At 46.1% G+C, this 22,371-nt stretch overlaps 1 protein-coding gene across 1 annotated transcript in view; it reads left to right on the top strand.

The window, feature by feature from the left end:
* The window catches only part of LOC121272246 (chloride channel protein ClC-Kb-like), a 77,532-nt gene that overhangs the window by 19,624 nt on the left and 35,537 nt on the right, over window positions 1-22,371 (top strand). The window contains exons 3-8 of the mRNA XM_041178775.1: window positions 5,605-5,733; window positions 9,027-9,166; window positions 11,043-11,120; window positions 12,652-12,730; window positions 19,122-19,247; window positions 21,755-21,839. Coding sequence (XP_041034709.1) covers window positions 5,605-5,733; window positions 9,027-9,166; window positions 11,043-11,120; window positions 12,652-12,730; window positions 19,122-19,247; window positions 21,755-21,839 — 637 coding nt within the window. The remainder of the gene's footprint in view (window positions 1-5,604; window positions 5,734-9,026; window positions 9,167-11,042; window positions 11,121-12,651; window positions 12,731-19,121; window positions 19,248-21,754; window positions 21,840-22,371) is intronic.

Genomic DNA, 22,371 nt, shown 5'->3' with positions numbered 1-22,371 from the left:
AGCAACAAAAGGTGATGCTTAACAAAGTTAGGCAGCGATTTTACTGGCTTAATGCAGTTCTTGCTTCCTGATTCAGCCTAGGGCACAAGGCAACGCAGTCTTCTCTCTCTCTCTCTTTCTCTCTCTCTCTCTCACTTCTGTGGATCCTCTGCTTTCAGCTGGAAAACAATCTCTCGTCTTTTGTTTCAAACTCAGCATGCCTGACAGCTGAAACCTGATGCTTATCAGCCCTTGCTAGGACACAGCCCAGGGTTAATTATCAGTGGTGTTCCTGAACTCTGATTGGTTTGGGCAGCGCTTGATCAGTCCCTGATTGACTTAGGTGATGCATTATCAGTTTATGATTGGTTTCTTAAGGGGGGGGTGATGGTCATCTACTGATGTCATTTCCTGTTATCTCCTGACTGGCCCATGAATGTGTCAATTACTTGTGGGACCATCCCTCTCATTATTTATTTCATTAAATTTTATGGTTTTCTACTGAGATAATGTGATGCCTTAAGATATTTTCTTTGTCCGTTTATTTGAGATATGAGAGTGTATGATCAAGCTCTAATGATTACATTTTGGGCTCATCATCCCAAATGCCTATTAGTGTATAGGTATCCTGTTGAGTTCCCATTAAGGCAGGTGCCCGTCGATATGTCTTGGTTAAGGAAACTGCTTGCTATTGTACGTCTTTGCAGTGGTTGCCCGTACTAGTTATAGTGGACTAGTATTCTAGAGACCCAGGGTAATGCTCTGGGGGCCAGGATTCAAATCCCACCACAGCAGATGGTGAAACCTGAATTTAATAGAAATCTGGAATTAAACGTCTGACAAAACCATTGCCAATTGTTCTAAAAACCCATCTGGTTCACTAATGACCCCTTTAGGGAAGGAAATCTGCCATCCTTACCTGGTCTGGCCCACATGTGACTTCAGATCCACAGCAATGTGGTTCACTCTTTAAAAAAATGCCCTCTGAATAAGGTAAATTAGGGATGGGCAATAAATACCTGGCCTAGCCAGTGACACCCGCATCCCATTAACGAACAAAAAAAAAATTAAAAGAATACAAAGGGGCACACCACCTTAAACTAATACAGAAATTTCAAAGTTAATTCTTACATAAAATCAATGCAGAGTGTCTACAAAATTAATGTAGAAAGACAATCATTGTGTTAAAGCTGAGGTAGCACAATACACTTATAAAATACAGCACGATACATTCAATTGATAAATTTTATAAGTAGTAAGAGTCAAAGAACTATATTCGCTCCAAGAACTGGTTACAGAACTGGATCCTCAATCTTACAGAACCTGTCATATATTTTGAAGGATAGTGACTGCTTCTTTTTAAGCCCTACAAGTTAAAAGATTAAACTAATTAGTTCTTAGGACATAGGGCTGAAGCTGTTTCCTTTACACAGTAGGGGAATACGAACTAATAAGTGTTGATTAGAGTACAAGAGTAAGAAGGTTATGTATAGGACACTGGTTGGGCCTCATCTGGACTGCTGCGTTAAGTTCTGGACGCCATATTTGAGGAGGTTTGTGAAGGCATTGGAGGGAGTGCGGGGGAGGTCCACAGGGATGATTCATGGGATGAAGATCTGTAGCTATAAGGATAGTTTGGAGAGGTTGGGATTGTTTTCCTTGGAGAAAAGAAGGCTGAGAGGTATTCAAAATCCTGAGGGGTGTGGACAGGATAAATAGTGAGAAACTGTTCCCACTCAAGACAGCATCAAGAACTAGAGGGCTCAGATTCAAAATAATTGGCAAAAGGTGTAAATGTGACGTGAGGTAAAAAAACATTTTCATCCAGCGGGTGGTTAGAGTCTGGAACAAACTTCCTGAGAGGGTGGTGGAGGCAGGTTCGCTTGAGGTATTCAAAAAGGAATTGGATTGTTACCTGAAAAGAGAGAATGTGCAAGGTTAAGGGGATAAGGTAGAGGAGTGGGACTAGGTGGATTGCTCTTTCAGAGAGCCAGTGCAGACTCGACGGGCTGAATGGCCTCCTTCTGCACTGTAAAGATTCTGTGATACTGTGAATTGCTAGGGAGTTCCATACTCAGATCCAGTCAACCTTGACTGACTTCACAGCACTTGCTCTGTAATTAAACCATAAACGTGTAACTTTACACCAGCCTAGGGCCATGTGCTATATTTCACTTTAACTAAGGATACAATTGCAAACAAAAGACCAATCACATGGCAAAGTGTCCTGCATTTATTTCAATTAAGCAGAATATAATATTAGGTTAATTCATTAATATACTTTGATTGCTTGACCAGTATACAGAATGAAACTAAAACTAATTGTTAACCATCAACTTTTCTACAAGGTAGGGAAAGCAGTTAATAAAGCATACAGGCTCTTGGGCTTTATAAATAGAGGCATATAGTACAAAAGTAAGGAAGTTAAGATAAATCATTATAAAACACTGATTCGGACTCAACTAGAGTATTGTATCCAATTCTGGAAACCACACTTTAGGAAGTTTGTGCAGGCTTCAGAGTAGGTGCAGAAAGGATTTATGAGAATGGTTCCAGTGTTGAATGTCTTCAGTTATGTGGATAGACTGAAGAAACTGTGGCTGTTCTCCTGAGAGAAGAGAAGGTCGCTGCCTGAGAGTGTAGTGGAGGTGGATCAAAATTGAGAACTGGATAAGCATCTAAGAGCAAAAGACTTGCAGAGTTACAGGGGAATGGTGGGGGAGCCGGACTAGCTGACTTCCTCTTGCAAAAGAGCCAGCACAAACACAATGAGCTATAACCATTCTTCGATCCTTTGAATATCACACTCTTTGAAAAGTAACCAACCAGAAAAAAAGTCAACAAATTCTAATTTGCAAATGAAGGAACCTGATCACATTTCTAAATGTTCTCCCCTTTACACTACCAAAGTCCTTTCAATGGCCCTTCCTCCTACAGATCACCTCAAAAAGATAATCTTAGAACATGATACAGTTTTCTCGGATTGGTTTTTCATCATTGTGGTTCCATTTTTAAGATAATTCCCAATCTCTTGGTTACTTCATTCCCTTGTTGGATGTGAGCTCCCAGACAAAGGTCCCAGGAATTCCCAAATCCCTGGTGAGGGGATCCCCAGGGAGTCTCAAGATGACTAGACTATTAGCCTGTCTATGTTTTCTACCATTGTTGACTTACATTGATGCTATTACCTCTGTCGCTGCAGATGACTAAAAACATGTTTTATTTTTGCCACGATATGATCTTTGGGCAGATTATGCTGTATTTTGGAAGGTTGTGGGGAGAGGGGAGCACTGGGAGTTGGTCAGAGGTTGCAGGGGGACCCTGGGCAGACATTAACATTTACAGACCACCTGCCATAGAGTTGACCCCCTCTGTATTCCATTATTTTAAACACCTCCTTCAGACCACCCCTTAACCTGCTCAACTCTATAAATTAGAAAAAAGACTGAAAGAATTTGCATTTCTGTAGCACTAATTGTAACATCTAAAAGTTTCTAAGTGTAACAGAGGAAGGTCTTGTGGTGCAGTGGGTAGCGTCTCTGCCTCTGAGCTAGAAGCTCTGGGTTCAAGTCCCAGTCCAGGATTTGATTGCTAATGAAACTTGTGTTCATAAAATAACCAAAATAGCTATCAACTTGTGAATCCTTCCAACACAGCATGTGAAAGTGCCATAATGACTCACACTCTTAGTGGAGGATGGCTGATGTTAACAGCATGTGGTTCAATCTCCATTCTGGCTAGAGTGGATTTGGGACCTGCCTCACAGTGGAGATTGTGGCTTTGTGAGTCAGACCTGCCTTTGGGTAGAGAACTCAGGAAGAAAGATGACAGGATAGTGAGATCCCTATGAGCAGGGAATGGCTTCTCTTTTGTTCTGGCTGTCATCCTCAAGTGACAACTGTGGCTCAGTGGGTAGCACTTCTGCCTCTGAGTCAGAGGGTTGCGGGTTCAAGTCCCATCCCAGAGGCTTGAGTTTAAAATCTAGGCTAATGCATACAGTGGCCTAGCAAACGCAAGTCTTCCTTTAACCCCTATTCAAGGAGGAAAATTGGGAAAGATTGATCAGGAATGATTAATATATAAGTTCTGTCGAAGGGTCATGAGGACTCGAAACGTCAACTCTTTTCTTCTCCGCCGATGCTGCCAGACCTGCTGAGTTTTTCCAGGTAATTCTGTTTTTGTTTTATGATTAATATATAACTTTAGTGACTAGTGTGCTCAGCAAAGGCAAGAGATCAATTAATCATAGTACAAATTGGGTAAATAGGTTCTCTTTTTGGAGGGTCGGAGAACAGATAAATAATTAAGTGTTTTCGTGAAATGCACCTCTGAAGTAGGCAACAAAGAGTTAGCTGGAAAGCTGGAGAGACAGGAGGGTGAATTTTATTGCCCCCACTCCCCTGATTTTACCAACGAAGGAAACATCCTCTCAGCATCCACCCTGTCAATCCCCGTCAGAATCTTTTCTGTTTCAATAATATCACCTCTCATTCTTCTAAACTCCAATTAGTATAGGCCCAACCTTTTCTCATAAAACAAACCCCTTCATCCCTGGGATCAGCCTAGTAAACCTTCCCTGAACTGCCTTCAACGCAAGTATGTCTCTCCTTAAGTAAGGAGACCAAAACTGTACACAGTACTTCAGGTGAAGTCTCACCAATGTCCTGTAGCAGTTGTAGCAAGACTTCCCTACTTCAGTGTGTCTGCTGACAACGCAATATGGCCATGCAAGATGCTTGCCAATGCCCATCTACGCATGCACACTGGTCTGCATATGCGCAGAAATCCAGTGAAGTCATTGCTTGAGCCTGCAACCTGGAGTGGCAGAAATGGGAGGGAAGGATTTGCAGATGGGAAACTAAAATCCTTTCCATGTGGGGTATTTTACTGCTGTCATGTTCCTAAACTCTATCTCACTATCCCAGTATTGTAAATGGATTGTAAGTAGCTGTCAGTATTAGATGAGGCAATATAGTATAACACTCATACTACTGCACACTATCATCCAGGATAGAAATTCACAACATTGTCTTTTACTGTTGCCAGTCATGACCATGTATGCACCCTGCTGCACATTGCCCCCTATAAAGATGGCGGCCATGCACACGCCCTGCTGCACATTGCCCCCTATAAAGATGGCAGCCACTAACGTCGGTCTGTCATCAGCATACAACAGTGCACACACAGCGTTGGCAGCAAGCGCAGCCTCCCTACTTTTATATTCCATCCCCCTTGCAATAAAGGCCAACGTTCCATTTGTCTTCCTAATCACATGCTGTACCGGGATGCTAACTTTTTGTACAAGGTCATCCAGGTCCCTCTGTACCGCAGCATTCTGCAGCCTCTCTCCATTTAAATAATATTCTGCTTTTCTACTTTTCCTGCCAAAGTGGACAACCTCACTTTTTCCCACTTCATATTCCATCTGCCAAATTTTTTGCCCACGCTTAAACATAGCAAAGTTGAAAGTGAAAGGACGAGGATTCAAGGGTGGATGAGGCAAAGATTCTGGCCTGATAGACATGCAGCGGGAAGGTTGGGGAAGCCTGTACCTATAAGCAGATGTCGCCTCTGGTAAAATAAGTCATTGATTTTCACTCTTCCTTCTCTTTTCCTCTGCGCCAGCCAATCTGTGGGCCTACGACATGCTGGAAAATTACCGATACCTGCAGTACTTCTCGTGGGTCCTCTATCATGTCATCCTCACCATGGTGTCGGCTGGAGTGGCCAAGTACATCTCACCGCAGGCTGCAGGTACACAATCTCCACTGCCGTCTGTGGCCCTGTCCATCAAGTGGCCACGGGATTGTCATCAATGTCCCAATGCAATCTCAGGGTCACGGGGGTTCTGGTGGGAATTTAACAAATTGCTTTCTTCTTGTCAAGGGATTTTAATTATTCAAAAGGTTCGATAGCTGGGGCAGACCCGCCAGTGGGCCAGTGTGGAGGTGAATGTTCTGGAAGAGGACTGTTCAATGTTCGCAGCCATTGCTCCGCAAACTCTCACCACTGAATCAAATGGTCATGGGTTCAAGCCCCACCCCAGAGACGGGAGTACCAAATCTAGGCTGATGCGGCCAGTGCAGTACTGAGGGGGTGCTGTCTTTTGGATGAGACATTAAACCAAGGTCCCATTGGCCCTGTGGCTGGCATATAGGATCCCACAGAGAAAAGAAAGGCTTACATTTATATAGCGCTTCTCATGACCATCGGACATCCAAAAGCACTTTACAGCCAGTGAAGTATATTTTGAAGTGTTCAACACAATGCTAATTTGCACACAGCAAGCTCCCATAAACAGCAATATGATTATGACTAACCAATCTGTTTTTGCGATGTTGACTGAGGGATAAGTATTGGCCAGAACACTGGGAATAGCCCCCTTGCCCTTCTTCAAAACAGGAGATCTTTTACATCCACCAAGCAGGGTGGGTGGGGCCCTGGTTTAATGGGCTCTGGTTTAATGTCTCATCCATAAGACGACACTTGCAAATGTTAGCCCAAGACACTCAAGCTCTGGAGTGGGACTTGAACCCAAAGGCGAGAATACTACCCACTGAACCATGGCTGACACTTCTAGCTCTCCCCTGTGTCCTGGACAACCATTTATTCCTCAACCAATATCTAAGAATAGGTCATGTGGAGAAGGATGGCTATTTGCTTGAGGTACCACAAACAGATTTCAGTGTCCTGTATATTCTACATTATGGATCTTACATCCTGCATCTCATTTTAGATATTCTTGGCCAATTGTCTTCATTGGCCACTGTTCTCCAATCTTTTCTAGCAGACATGATCATCTTCAGCAGCTTCGTCAATGTCCTTCCTTCCTTCCATCATAAGGTCAAAAGTGGGGATGTTCGCTGACGGTTGCTCAGTGTTCAGCACCATTTGCAACTCCTCAGATACTGAAGCAGTCTGTGCCGATATGCAGGAAGACCTGTACAACATTCAGGCTTGGGCTGATAGGTGGCAAGGAACATTTTTGCCACACATGTGCCAGGCAATGACCAATACCAGCAAGAGAGAAGCTAACCATCTAACCCTTGATGTTCAATGGCATTACTATCACTGAATCCCCGCCTCTATCAACATCCTGGGGATTGCCATTGACCAGAAACTGATCTGGACTAGCCATATAAATACTGTGGGTACAAGAGCAGGTCAGAGGCTGGATATTCGGGGCCGAGTAGTGTAGTGCATTGAAAATTGCATTGTGCGCTTTGTCCACTTGAAGCTAGGAAGAGATAATGAAAGATCCACGTTGAACAGCCCACGCAGTTCAACTTCTAAGTGTCTCTGGCTGAATATATAACTGTTTCTATCTCAAGATCTTTACGAGTAACTCACCTCCTGACTCCCCAAAGCTTGTCCACAACCTACAAGGCACAAGTCAGGAGTGCAATGAAATACTCTCCAATTGCCTGGATGAGTGCAGCTCCAAGAACACTCAAGAAGCTTGACACCATCCAGGACAAAATGGTCATAAATATAGGATAGTCATTAATCAATCCAAACGTTAATTCAGGAGAAATTTCCCCCCACCCCACACCCACTAGGGCCATCTGCCACTTGTTTGTCCTGCTTGCTACCCTTAATGTCCCCATTAGCACATTCCTTAGATAGTATCACCACCGTCAACACCCCTTTGTCCTTTTGTCTATGACATCTTTGGCAATCTCTTCTTTGCCTCCACCTATCACTGGCCCTCTACCCAGCTCTACCTGTCCCACACCCCTCTACCAGCTTATATTTCACCTCATTTCTCTATTTCCTTAGTTCTGATGAAGAGTCATACAGACTTGAAACGACAACTGTGTTCCTCTCCACAGATGCTGTCAAACCAGCTGAGTTTTTCCAGTTATTTTTGTTTTGTTTTTGAAACTTCAGCCCACTTGATTGGCACCCCCTGCCACTATCTTCAACATCTACTCTCTCCACCACTGATGCACAGTGATAGCAGTGTATACCATCTATAAGATGCACTGCAGTAATTCACCAAAGCTCCTTCAACAGCTCCTTTCAAAACCACAACTCCTACCACATAGAAGGACAAGGGCAGCAGACGTATGGGAACACCACCACCTAGAAGTTCCGCTCCAAGTCACCATCCTGACTTGGGAAATATATCACCGTTCCTTCACTGTCACTGGGTCAAAATCCTGGTACTCCACCCCCTAACAGTACTGTGGATGTACCTACATCACATGGACTGCAGCGGTTCAAGAAGACCACCACCTTCTCAAGGGCCATCAGGGGTGGGCAATAAATGCTGGCCTTGCCAGTGAAACCCACATCCTGTGAAAGAATGAAACAAAATCGCCCCAACCAGCTCGTGCTGGTGTTTCTGCTCCAATCAAGCCTCCTCCCATCTTTCCTCGTCTAAATCTGTCATTGTAACCTTCTATTCCCTTCTCCCTCATGTGTTTATCCAGCTTCCCCTTAAATACATCTATACTATTCCCTTCAACCACTCCCTGTGGTAGTGAGTTCTACATTCTCACCACTCTCTGGGTAAAGACGTTTCTCCTGAATTCACGATTGGATTGATTAGTGACTATCCTATATTTATGACCACAGATTTTTGACTCCCACTGCCCCCCCAACACAAGTGGGAACAATTCCCCCACATCTACCATATCAAAAACCTTCATAATCTTAAAGATCTTTATCAGCGCATCCCAATCTTTTTTAGAGTAAAGAAGCCACAGCCTCTTCAACCTTTCCCGATAAGTCTATGTACTTCAGTATCATAGTGGATATTGCCCAATGAACTGTTGTAATGGGTCTTTGAGGTAATAGCTCTTAATATCATCTGTAGTCTAGTATCTCAGCAAAAAAAGCAAGCTTAACGGCAAACCAAAAAGAAGGATGCAATTTGTCTACATGTGAGAATGTATTTTTCTCCCCACCACCCACCTCCCCCCGCCACCACAATTAGATACTTATCAAGTTAACAGATTGTTTTGTGTACACAGCATCAATGTTGCTTCTTTCTGCAATACTGGAATCTGTTTTTGGTTCACTGTCTCCTGTTCCTGTGCCAGGGTCCGGTATTCCTGAGTTGAAGGTTACCTTGCGAGGTGTGGTGCTGGATGAGTTCTTCACCTTCAGGACCTTTGTAGCGAAACTCATTGGTGTCATTTGCACTCTGGCAGCTGGAAGTACTATTTTCTTGGGAAAAGTGGTAAGCGGGCACCAAATGTTAATTGCGTGTTAATTATAGTGTTAAGATTTACTGGTGAAGGGCATTATTCAATTAAGTACCTAGAGCACCTATAAAGAGAGACTGCTGAGGCATGGGAGGTGGGTAGTAGGTAGGAAGCAGACATATGTAATTCTGTATTCTGTAAATGAACCCATTGTCATGAAAAGTATTACATCATTTAATACTTCACTAATAGGCTCGGGATCGAATTAACAATGAAGTCCAGACTATCCTTCCAGTGAGTGGAGGGAGTGGTCTGTTGTGTTGTGGGGTTTCCACTACCTTACTGAGATCACTATATTGGTTTGTATTCCCTGCCCTTCATCCATTGATTGTTATTGACCAGAAACTGAACTGGACCAGCCATATAAATACTGTGGCTACACGAACAGGTCAGAGGCTAGGAATCCTGCAGTGAGTAACTCATCTTTCGACTCCCCAAAGCCAGTCCACCATCTACAAGGCACGTCAGGAATGTGATGGAATTCTCCCCACTTGCCTGGATGGGTGCAGCTCCCACAATACTCAAGATGCTCAACACCATCCAGGACAAAGCAGCCCACTTGATCCCATGCCAGCAGTGGGCATTTGTAAAGTCAGTCTTGCATCTCAAGTGGTGACTAATTAGAGGTGGCATGGTGAATCTGAGAGATCGTGGGTTCAATTTGCTAAAAAAAAATCCACCTGTTTGTCCAAGCTTTTGGTCATCTGTCCTAATGTATTATTGGTTCAATTAATGGTTTACTAAAGTTAATCCCCATCATAGTCGAAGGCTGAACTAAGGCAATTTTTACAATCAATTTTAAGTAAAATAACAAAAATACAAAAAGAAAAGAAATAAATGAGATGAGATTTGATAGAGGTATTCAAAATCATGAGGGGTCTGGACCGGGTAGAAAGGGAGGAATTCTTCCTCCCTTGGCGAAAGGATCAAGAACGAGAGGGCACAGATTTAAGGTGATTGGCAAAATAAGCAATGGAAGCATGAGGAGAGACAGTGAGTGGTTAAGGTCCTGAATGTACTGCATGAGAGTGTGGTGGAGGCAGGATCAATCAAGGGATTCAAAAGGGAATTAGACTGTTACCTGTGAAGGAAGTGTGTGCAGGGTTTATGGGGAGAAGGCATTAGGTGAGAGACATACACCAGCGTTCATTTCTATCTCCTTATGTGGTTTGGTTTTAAATTCTGTTCAATGATCACCCCTGTGAAGCACTTTAGGATGTTATTACTATACTAAAACAAGAGAGATGGTGGTGTAGTAGTAATGTCACTGGGCTACTAATCCAGAGACCAAGGCTAATGCTCTGGGGACATGGGTTCAAATACCAACACTGCAGCTGGTGGAATTTAAAATCAGTCAATAAATCTAGAATTGAAAGCTAATCTCAGTAATAGTGATCATGAAACTTTTGTTGATTTCTGTAAAAAAAAAACCATCTGGTTCATTATTGTCCCTTTTAGGGAAGGAAATCTGCCGCCCTTACCTGGTCTGGCACACATGTGACTCCAGACCCACAGCAATGTGGTTGACCCTCTGAAATGGCAGAGCAGGTCACTCAGCTTAAGGGCAATTAGGGATGGGCAACAAATGCTGACCTTGCCAGCAGCACCCACATCCTGTGAAAGCTGTTGCTTTTGTGCATAGAATGATGCAGCACAGAACAAGGAGGACAGAGCAGGAAAGGGTCATTGGCAGAGAAGTAAACTCATTAATGGTGTTTCTTTACTGTCCACACCTCCAGCGCCTCCACCCACCTCCTCACCTGACATCTGCCATTCTCACTGTGCTGAAGCTGCCTTTATAATTCAGGGGTGCTGATGTTGCTCTTAATGGCTTCTTCTTCATGTTTGCAGGGTCCCTTCGTTCACATGGCAACCATCCTCGCCACTCTGCTAGGAAAAGTTATGGTCAAATTCGCAGGCACCAAAGAGGTAAATTGTACTGAGCAATATTAGCCCTGCAGCAGGTTCAGACATAGCCAATTCAAGGCACAGACTCTTGCACTTGAATAAACCTTTCCTCCGTCACATAAGAAGTTTGGAATCCCAATGGTCCAACCTACTCTCAATTCAATCCCATTCCAAAAAATCCCAAGAGATTTCCCATTGACCCCATTGTGCTGGACTCCAATGGGTCCAGAGATGTGAGCACATAATCCGGCTGGATACTCCCAGCGCGCTGAAAGAGTGCTTCACCAAAACTTTCATCCAACATGTTAAACCATTGTCCCATCTATCTGCTCAGATAGATCTAAAGATCCCGTGACGCTAGTCAAAGAAAAGTAGGGAAATTTCCTGATATCCTACCTGACAAACATCCCTCAAACAGCCATTTCATTATCCACTGGCTGGTTTTGCCCTCTGACCGCTGTTAAGTGTCTCTCATGATGTCTTGTTATTTAAAAATAAGGGGTTGCCCATTTAGGACAGAGATGAGGAGAAATTTTTTCTCTGAGGGCTGTGAGTCTTTGGAACTCCCTTCCTCAAAGGGCGGTGGAAGCAGAGTCTTTGAATATTTTTACGGCAGAGCTAGATAGATTCTTGGTAAGCAAGGGGGTGAAAGGTTATCCGGGGTAGGTGGGAATGTGGAGAGGTGACAACCAGATCAGCCATGATCTCATTGAATGGTGGAGCAGGCTCGAGAGGCTGAATGGCCTATTCCTGCTCCTAATTCATATGTTCGTATGTATGTCTATTATTAAATGCAGGCAAATGTGAGCCCATCCCCTAAAATGGAAAAGCTAGAAACAGTGGCGGTCTAGGTACATAGATCATTAAAACGTCATGAACAGGTACAGGAAATAACCAAAACATTTGGCCTTTTTATCTGGAGCACAAGAATACAAGGGTGTAGAAGTCAAAGCCCTGGTTAGACCACACTGGGAGTTACTGTGAGCAGTTCTGGGCACCAGACCCCAGGAAGGATATACTGAGCTTGGAAGGAGTGCAGTGTAGATTTACCAGAATGGATACCTGGACACCAAGGGTTAAATTACAAGGAGAGATCACACAAACTAGGGTTGTCTTCCCTGGAATTTAGAAGGTTAAGGGGGTGATTTGATTTAAGTTTTCAGGATATTAAGAGGAACAGGTAGGGTCGATAGAGAGTAACAATGTCCGCCAGTTGGAGGGACTGGGACTAGGGGGCAGAATCTGAAAGTTAGAGACAGACTATTCAGGAGTGAAATTAGGAAACACTTCCACACACAAAGGGTGGGAGAAGTTTGGAACTCTCTCTCCCACAAATGGCGCATCATGCTGGGTCAGTTGCCAATTTAAAATCTGAGATTGTTAGATTTTGGCTAACCGAAGGTATTGAGGGGTATGGGGCAAAGGCGGGTGAAGTTAGCTGGCAGAGCAGTCCCGGCCTCAAAAGGCAGTACAGGCTCAAGGGGCTGAATGGCCTCCTCCAGTTTCTAGGCTGTGCAGTGGCCCATGAGTTTTCTTCTTGTCCTCCATGCAGAATAAAGGGCGCAAGTATGAAATGCTGATCGCTGGTGCGGCGGTGGGTGTTGCCTGTTGCTTTGTGGCACCTGTCGGAGGTAAGGGCCTTCTGTCTCGCTTCCTCCTTTCCCTCCCAACAAGTTTTGAAGAATCTGCTCCTTAAAGAAAAAAATAAAGAGTAAGGAGGTCTCTTAATGTTTGAAAAATGAGAGTTTAAATGGGATACAGCAGAAAAGGGATCTGGGAGAACGAATACTCAAATTGCTACCAGTCATGACACAGGTCATGAAAAGCAAACCAGGCAATACAGGGATAGAATTAAAAACATTATGCTAAGCTTGTATCAAACCTTGCTTTGGACCACGCTTGGAGCTCTGGTTGCCATAATATAAAAAGGATATCGAGGCATGGAATAGGGGGCGATAAAGGGATTTACAAGAATGATACCAGAGTGCAAGGTTACACCTGTCAGGAGAGGGTGAACAGACTGGGTATCTTTTCTTTTCAAAAGCTAAGGCTTGATGGGTGACAAAGTATCAGTCTTTAAAATGATGAAAGGTTTTGATGGAGTGGATCGGGAGAGGATGATCCCACTGTGGAGAAGAGTGAAACTGGAGGCCATTCATGGAATAAAAGGGACAGTAGCAACACGGATACAAAATTGGCTCAGTGACAGGAAACAGAGAGTAGCGGTTAATGTTTTTCGGGCTGGAGGAAGGTTTGTAGTGGAGTTCCCCAGGGGTTGGTATTGGGACCCTTGCTTTTCCTGATACACATTAATGATCTAACCCTTGGTACACAGGGAACAATTTCAAAATTTGCGGACGATACGAAACTTGAAAGCATTGTGAACTGTGAGGAGGACAGTGTAGAACTTCAAAAGGACATAGACAAGTTAGTGGAATGGGCAGAAAGGTGGCAGATGGAGTTCAATGCAAAGAAATGTAGGGTGATATATTTTGGTGTGAAGATCATAGAGAGACAATAAAACTCCAAAGTGTGTGCAGGAGCAGAGGGACCTGGATGCATGTGTGCATAAATCATTAAAGGTGGCAGGACAGGATGAGAGCACGGTTAATAAAGCATACAGCAAACTAGGCTTTATTAATCGGGGCATGGAGTACAAGTGCAAGGGGATTATGTTGAACTTGTATAAGACACTAGTTAGACCTCAGTACAGTTCCATGTGCCACATTTCAGGAAGGATGCGAAGGCATTGGAGAGACTGCAGAAGAGGTTTACGAGAACGGTTCCAGGGATGAGGAACTTCAGTTATGAAGTAAGATTGGAGAATTTGGGTCTTTTTTTCCTTGAAGAGAAGGTTGAGAGGGGATTTGATTAAGGCGTTCAAAACCATGAGGAGTCTGGACAAAGTCGAGGGGGAGAAACTGTTCCCATTGGTGGAAGGATCAAGAATGAGAGGACACAGATTTAAGGTTATTGGCAAAAGAAGCAAAAGCGATATGAGGAACCCACTGCCGGGATATCCCACCCACTGCCGGGATCGCCAGGTCCTGCTGAAGGTCAATGGCTGGGCCACCGAATCTCCCGCGGTGAGTCCTGCCACGACTGGGCCTTAATTTTCCTGGTTTCAGGTATTCAGGAAATAATAGGGAAGATAAAAAAAAGAGTGGGTGGGGGGGGTGTGGTGTGGAAAGTGGTGACAGTATGGATTAAATGAACCATCATTTTACTGGAAAGGGATCAGAAGTTGAGAGTTCAAAACACAGAATATGTTTATTTAGAATTAAAAAACAATAGAGGATCTATTACTCTAATAGGTGTATACTATAGGCCAGTAAATAGTGGGTAGGAGCAAGGAGCAAATTTGCAGACAAATTACAGAATGAGGCAAGAGTAGTCATAATCGAGGACTGAAGTCCTAGTGTATTCTGTGATAGTAACAGTGTAAAGGGCAAAGAGGAGGAGCAATTCTTGAGTACGTACAAAAGAACTTTCTTGATCAATGTGTTTCCCAACCTACAAGGAGGGAATCGGTGCTGGATCTAGTTCTAGTTTTGAAGAAGGGTCATAATGAACTCGAAACATTAACTGTTTCTCTCTCCACAGATGCTGCCAGACCTGCTGAGTTTAACCGCCATTTTCTGCTTATATTTCCGGATCTAGTTCTGGGCTATGAAATGGGGCATGTGGAGCATGTAGCAGTTGGGGAGCATTTGGGGAATAGTGATCATAATAAATGTTGATGAGGTAAAGGAAAGGGTTGATGAGGGTCATGCAGTTAATGGTGTGTATATGAACATTCAAAAGGTGTTTGAAAAAGTACCATGTAATAGACTTGTAAGCAATATTAAAGTGCATAAGATTAAAATGATTGACACAAAATTGGCTAAAAGACAGAGGGTGGAATTTTCCGTGCCCGCTGGCGTTGGGCGTGATCAGTATCACGAGTGGACAATATGGTGCGATCGGTTTTATGACAGTGGGAAACCAGTTCGCGATTGTCCATTCAGCCCGCTGATGGTGGACTGCACTTCCTGCCATCAGACATCAGGAGCCTCATTATCATACATCAGCATATCATTATCAGACCAACCCGTCGGAATCATGTCCCCCCTCAACCGCTGGATCATCCGTCCATGTCAGCGGGAAAGCACGCCGACAAAGTTTCACAACAGCACATAAAAGACGTTCACTTGGCGGCTGCACTTTGAGGGGAACTTGGAGGTGAGTACACAGTTACGTTGTGCAGTGCTCGCCAGTGTTGCCTGGACTTTAAGCTTCAGGGGCGTCGGGGATCAGGGTCAAGGGCAGCCCTGCCTTTGAGGTGACTGGTGGCAGGGGGTGGGGGCAAGGGCAGCCTTGCCATTGAATATAGCGCACAAGCATTCAGGGTGCGGGGGGTAGGGTAGGCGAGAGAAGTGGCCACATGGGAAACCGGTATAAAGTAACCTTTCCTCTGCAACTGAGACAGCTCAGGTGCCGCCGTTGATATGATTGGGGTCAGGCTCCTAGCTTATCTGCCCACTCAAGCAACGCAGAGGCATCAAAGTGCCACCAAATGCTCCAATTCCCCGCTTGTCGGCACAGATTGCAATTTCCTGAGCATTTTAGTGGACTGCAGAACAATTGGACGACTGCCCATGTTGTACAATCCCCTTGCTAAAGCTAGCTATGGAGCAGTCTCAGGTGGAGGCGCTCACAGCCCCTTACAATGTCAGCATCCCAGTTTGGACTAGTCTCCCCCATGGTTTAAGCTAACAGGGCAGCCTTGTAGCGCACTAATCTCTGGCCATCCAAGTGATGGCCAGCACTCTCCGGGAAGCGTTAAGGGGCCATCACACTTAAGGCAGGGCAGGTTCCTGGTACACCCATGCTAACTATGTGTCTCCCTTTTCCATTCTGCAGGGGGTGTACATCAGGATCATGGAGCCTGGTGAACTAGCTGTATGACTGATGGTCTACAGAGCACAAAGAAGACTGAGGAGAGGGTGACTGAGGCCCCTGGCTGCACAGAGGGAGGAGCAGCACCCTCAGGAAGAATGAGCGACTGAGGCTCCTGCCCACAGCGAGCCGTCACAGGCTGGAGCTGCTGAGTCACAGGAAGAGGGGAGTTGGATGGGCCAAACACTCTCGGAGTCACCTGGATGGATGGACCTGGGATGTGGACCTGCTGATCCTCCTCCCAATGGGTGCCCAGGGGGCCCTGGCTGACTCCTTGAGGAGCAGGGGTAGCTGGAGTGAGATTGAGCTACCCCGCACCTCTCTCACGTTTACACTGTTGGAGGCCAGCTATGGCATCAATGGTGGAGTTGAGCCTGTGCAGCAGTGCAGGAGCGAAGTCCTGGACCAAGGTCTCTATGGCGGCTGCCATCCTACCAGTGTTGACCTTGTTGCATTGGCATGCTGGCGCTATCACCTCAGACTGAAGGCGGACAGACTCCTCCATCGTGCCTTGCAATATGAACAGTGCAGCGGACATCTCTTCCCGATGTTCCCCAGCTAGCCTTTGCAGCTCCAGCAACTGAGCTATGACCGAGTCCAGAGGCTCTTTGAGTGACTCAGACTCAGGAATGTTCTGGCCTCCAGGAGTCCTCCGAGTGCCAGAAACCTGGGAAGTCCCTGCCTCTACCTGCTGTGGATCAGATGGTGTGATGTGATCACCAGATTGTGATCCTGGGGCTATTCTAAAGCCATGTCCCACCCAGGTGTGTGTCCCTTTGCTGGTGGAGGGTGTGGGTGAGCGCTGTGACAGGACTTCAGAGTGGGTGCCTCCAGATTCCTCTTCAGGGGTTTCTTCAGGGCTTGATTGGAGACCCAGGGTCATGGACTCTGTTGGCAGTTTCCTGGATGTGCCTGCGGAAGCAAGGGGAGATAATTAGTGCATGTCCTGTGAAACAGGACACATCACTCACAGTCTGATGGATGTTGCACTGCTGGACTGTCACTTGCTAGAGCAGCGCCGACCTCACCGTCAGCACAGGAACAGTCCAGATCCTCGCCAGCCAGCTGGATAGCTCTGTTTTCAATGTCCATGAGGACCTTGATTTAGGGCATTCCATCGCCGGTCTCGCCCTAGTTGTGTGCCAGCTAGTCCTGCATGAATACAGAAGGAGAGAGTGTAAGCAGGATGCCTGCCAGGCCAGATGATAAGTATGCCTGGCCTGTGTAGGTGTTGAGTGGTCCCATGGACGGGATGAGGACAATGACGGTGAGTGTGAGAGAGTGAATGGTGATGTCCTGTAAACCGACAGTGAGTGAGGGCCCTGTGGACGTGAGGTGGGTTTGTGAGTGTGTGAGTTGAGAGTGATGAGAAGAGTGACTTACCCTGGTGGAACGGAGATCATTCATCCTCTTGTGGCACAGGGTGACTGTCCTTTTTTGCAGAGCGTTGGCGCTGACCAAGGCTGCCACCACCTCCCAAGCCGGGTTAGTGCTGTTGCTGCCCATCCTGCGGCCAGAGCGGGGGTAGAGGACAACCTTGTGGGCCTCCACGGCATCCAAAAGGCGCTCGAGGGACCCATTGCTGAACCTGGGGGCTGTAGTCTTCTTCACTTTCAGGGCCATGTCTTCTGTGCAGCAGTGGTGGTCTAGAAGCACTGAGATGTGTGCTGGCGGCTAGACTTTAAATATAGCGCCTGGCGTGATGCAGCAGCAGGGTGATGGTGTGGCGGGTGAATGAGATCCCACCCGCCATGGGAAATGGCGTGTTTCCCGGGAGTGCATAAGTAAAGAGGCAGGTTTGGGACAATACGGAGTCAAAACCCGCCATCGCGGCTGGCGGCCAAAACATCTTTTTAACCGCCCACCACCCCACTTAGTGCAAACCTGGGATGATTCCGCCCAGAAAGCAGTGGGGAATGGTGAACATTTGTTTCTCTGACTAGAGGGAAGTACACAGTGGTATTCCCAGGTGTTGGTAGAGGACCACTGCTCTTTCCAATATATATTAATGACTGAACTTGGGCATAGGGGAGATCATTTCAAAGTTTAAAGATGGCCCAAAACTCGGAAATGTAGTAAACAAGGAGGAGGACAGTAAGAGACTCGTGAAATGGGCAGATGAATTCAATGCGGGGAATGGTGAAGCGATATATTTTGATAGGAGGATTGATTGAGGAGAGGTGACTATAAACTAAATTGTACAATTTTAAAAGGGGTGCAGGAACCCGGAGAGCGGGGGGATTTGTATGTACATGGACCTTCGAAGCTGGTAGGATGATTTGAGAAGACCATAATAAAAACATATGTAAACCTTGGTTTTATTAATAGCGGGATAGGGTATAGAAACAGGGAGGTTTGTTAAACTTTTACAAATCACTGGTTAGGCCTCAGATGGAATATTGTGTCCAATTCTGGGCCCTGCACTTTAGGAAGGATGTCAACGCTTTGGGGAAGGCAGGGAGGAGATTTACCATAATGGTGCCAGGGATGAGGGGCCTCAGTTGATCTGGAGAGATTGAAGAATTGGATTGAGGAGAACAATCTGGGATTGAGAATCTCGGAATCTGGGATTGTTCTCCTCAGAGCAGAGAAGGAGATTTAAAATCATGAAGGAGTTTGATAGACTAAATAAGAGGAAAGAAGTTTCCAGTGGCAGAAAGGTGGGTAAGTAGAGGGCACAAGGGTTAAGGTGATTGGCGAAAGAGCCAGTGGAGCAAAAAGGATTTTCCTTTTAAATTCAGTGAGTTGTTGTAATCCAGAAGGCGCTACCTGAAAAGGCGGTAGAAGCAGATTCATTAGGAAGTTTCAAAAAGGGGAATTGGATAATAATTGAAGAAAAGCAAAAAAAAATTAAAGGACTGTGGAGGAAGAGCAGGGAGGAGCGGGACTAATTGGATAGTGCTTCCTAAGACCCAGCATGACACGACAGGCCAAGTGGCCTACATCTGTGCTGTACCAGTCTATAATTATTCTATAAGAGGAAAACCTAGTCTTGCCACTGTGGGCACTTGGTTATCTGTTGAATTATTCATAGCTGCTCCAATGCTGGACCCATCTTATTGCTTTTCTCCCCCCCACCCCCAGGCGTCCTGTTTAGCGTGGAGACAACAGCCACACACTTTGCCGTGAGGAATTATTGGCGAGGGTTCTTTGCCGCGACGTGTGCAGCTCTGATGTTCCGGGTGCTGGCTGTGGTGAATAATGAACACGGTACTGCTCTGAGGTTACTGAATGCTTCTATTACAAAGCGAGAAAGATTGCGCCTCGTTACTGGGCTGTGGTGGCTCAGGAAGGTCCCAGGTTCAGACTCGGGCCTAGAGGGTTGCCAACCCTTGGACGTATTCCTGGAGGTTTTATCGCAAGGGCCTCTTACCCCAACGAGGCAAATAACCTTGTCTTCTCCATCTCAGATCGTTAAATAATGAATAAACAAAACAAAATGGGAAAATTTAAACTTGTTTCCTTCTGCGTTGACAGGAGATTAAATAATTCCTGAAGGCTTTTTAAGTTCTCCTTCTCAGACACACACCATACGCCACCTGAAGACCACCCTACACACTGCTCCCTTTATTCACCATGAACAATGCTAAGGAAGTATCCAGTTGTGTTGGTTGTTTTACACAAATCCACTACTTAACTGCCATTTTCCCCCTGCTGACCCAGTTACAGGAAAGGTCAAAATCTGTCTTTCATTCCCCTCACTCATGAGGATGCATGTGTTGCTGGCAAGGTCACCATTTACTGCTCTTGAGAAAGTGGTGAGCCTCCTTCCTGAGCCGCTGCAGTCCATGTGGTGTAGGCACACCAGGCCGTTCCAGGATTTTGACCCCACGACAGTGAAGGAACAGCGGTGCACTGCAGCAACTCACCAAGGGTCCTTCGACAGCACCTTCTAAGCCTGTGACCTCTAGTACCTAGAAGAACAAGGGCAGCAGACATATGGGGCAGAAATTTTCACATGGCAGGTGGGCGCGCACCCGACCCGCTCGAGCTTGAAATGACGTGCATTGATGTCGGCCAAGTATGCCAACACACAATCGCGCAATAGTTTGGTTGGTGGGCACAAGCCAGAGCCGGCAGCGCCCGCCGGCAATTAAAAGGCCTATTAAGGCCATTAGGTGATCAATTAACTTAAATTTTTCACTGCCCGTCCAACCTAACTGATGGCGAAAAGGCCAAGCAGCCTTTATATTTTTTAGGAAACCTTATCCATAGGCGGGATGAGACTTCCAAAAGCAAATAAAAATAAAAGTTTTAAAACTTAATTAATTAATAACATGTCCCTGCTCATATGACAGAGTTGCTGAGGTGACATGTTTTATTGCATATTTATTTTTAAAAATTTCTTTCATAGCTCTTCATCTCCCTGAGGCAGCTCCATGCCTTAGGGAGATTATGCAGCGCTCACTTGCGTGCATGCATGAAGTTCATACTTGGCTTGCTCGCCCTCCTCACCCCCCACCACCCCGCCTCACACAGGCAGAGCTCGGCACTGCTGCTCGCATATCAGGTTGGGTGGCTTTAATTGGCCCGCTGGCGTGAAATCGCGGAGCAGTGCCAATTGTGGATGGCAGTCAGCTTCCCAGCAGCCCCAACCCGCCCCCGCTGAGCTGGCACACCAAGGGCAAAATGGAAACACCACTACCTGCGAGTTCCCTTCCAAGCCACATGCCATCCTGACTTGGAACTATATTGCCATTCCTTCACTGTCGCTGAGTCAAAATCCTGGAACTCCCTCACCAACAGCACTGTGGGTTTACCTACACCGCACTGTCATGCCCTGAAGACATGAAGGAAAATATCTATAACATCCTGGCTACCTTATAATTTTTTTCACTGACTGAAGCCTGACTAGCTACAACTCACACAAAAGGAATTTCTAGCCTCCAGAAAACAGCAGGGACCTTGTTATTTCTATAGTGGCACTAGTGCCCCCTGTGACTGTAGAAATCAAATTCCAAGGAAATACACTCCTGAATTTCACACTCCTCCACCAGAGATTTTTAGGCAGTGGAAGGGTGTGAAATTGAAAGAATGGGATTCCCTCTGGGTTCTGCCTAACCGGCCTCGCTGCAATTTTACGCTGGGTGGGCAAAGCCTCAGACAGGATGCCCACTCTTGCCCCAAATGAGGCCTTTAAGTGGCCAATTATTGGCCAATTAAGGGCTATTTTCCACCCAGTCTCAATTTGTAGGCTAGCGGAAGGATTTACCTGGCATGGGGGAAACCCGGAAATGAACGGGCTTATATCTCGGGCGGGAGGAGGGGGATGGTGGGGGCTGGGGGGGCCTCCATCAGAAACTCCCTTCTCACTGCAGGCACCCTCACCCCCCCCTTCTTAAGGTCCAGTGGCTGCTGGATCTCCCTCCACCCTCCCCTCCCTGCCTCCCGGCCTCTCCCCTGACACCCCAATTGCTCCCTTTGCGTACCCCCAGGCCTCCCCGCCCTCGGAACCCTTAAACTTAACTTGTCCCCCAGTCCCGGGACCGAGGCTGAGGCAGCTTCATGCGCTTCCTCTTCAGTCCACAGATTGGCCGACAGCTCTCTAAGGTGGGACTTCCTCCCAAGTGAGGGGGGAAGGTCCCGCCTGCAGCCAACTGACGCTCATTGGAGCGTGAAATGTCTGTGGGGCACTCGGAATTGGCAGGGACTCTTGAAAAATTCAGACCTTTGAATACAGTGGACCATTTGGTGACTCTTCATTATTGCTCCCTCAGAAACGGTGGCTGTGCTCTTCACTACCAACTGGAGGGTGGAGTTCCCCTTTGACCTGCCAGAGTTCCTTTCCTTTGCCATTCTTGGGTAAGTCAAAAAAAATTAATTCTTTCTAAGGAAAGGAAGGACTTGCACTTATATAGCAATTTTCACAACCGCAGGACACCCAAAGCGCTTTGGAGCCAATGAAAGTGTAACGTGAGGAAGTATGGCAGCCAATTTGTGCACAACAAGATTCCACTAACAGCAATAACCAACTTTTCTGCTTTTTTACTGTTAGTTGAGGGATCAGGCATCAGGGAGAACTCCCTGGTCTTCATCGAATAGCGCTACGGGATCCTTTACACCCACCTGAGAGGGCAGTTGGGGCCCTTGAGCCTCATCTGAAAGACGGCGTCTCTGACAGTGCAACATTCCCTCAACGCTGGCAATGGGAGCACAAGTGTAGATTACACATCAAAATCGCTGGAGTGGGGCTTGAACACAGAAACCTCCAAGGTGGAGTGGAAGTCGGGTGACGATAAGATTGGGCTCAACTCTGATGACCCCCACAGTTAAACAGCCAGCTGACAAGAATGGCTGAGGTCACATGAGTAAACCCTGGGGATGCATTGTCCCT

The sequence above is a fragment of the Carcharodon carcharias genome, chromosome 33 (assembly GCF_017639515.1).
Source record: "Carcharodon carcharias isolate sCarCar2 chromosome 33, sCarCar2.pri, whole genome shotgun sequence".
NCBI classification, from domain to species: domain Eukaryota; kingdom Metazoa; phylum Chordata; class Chondrichthyes; order Lamniformes; family Lamnidae; genus Carcharodon; species Carcharodon carcharias.
This window is presented reverse-complemented; position numbering and strand designations above follow the sequence as displayed.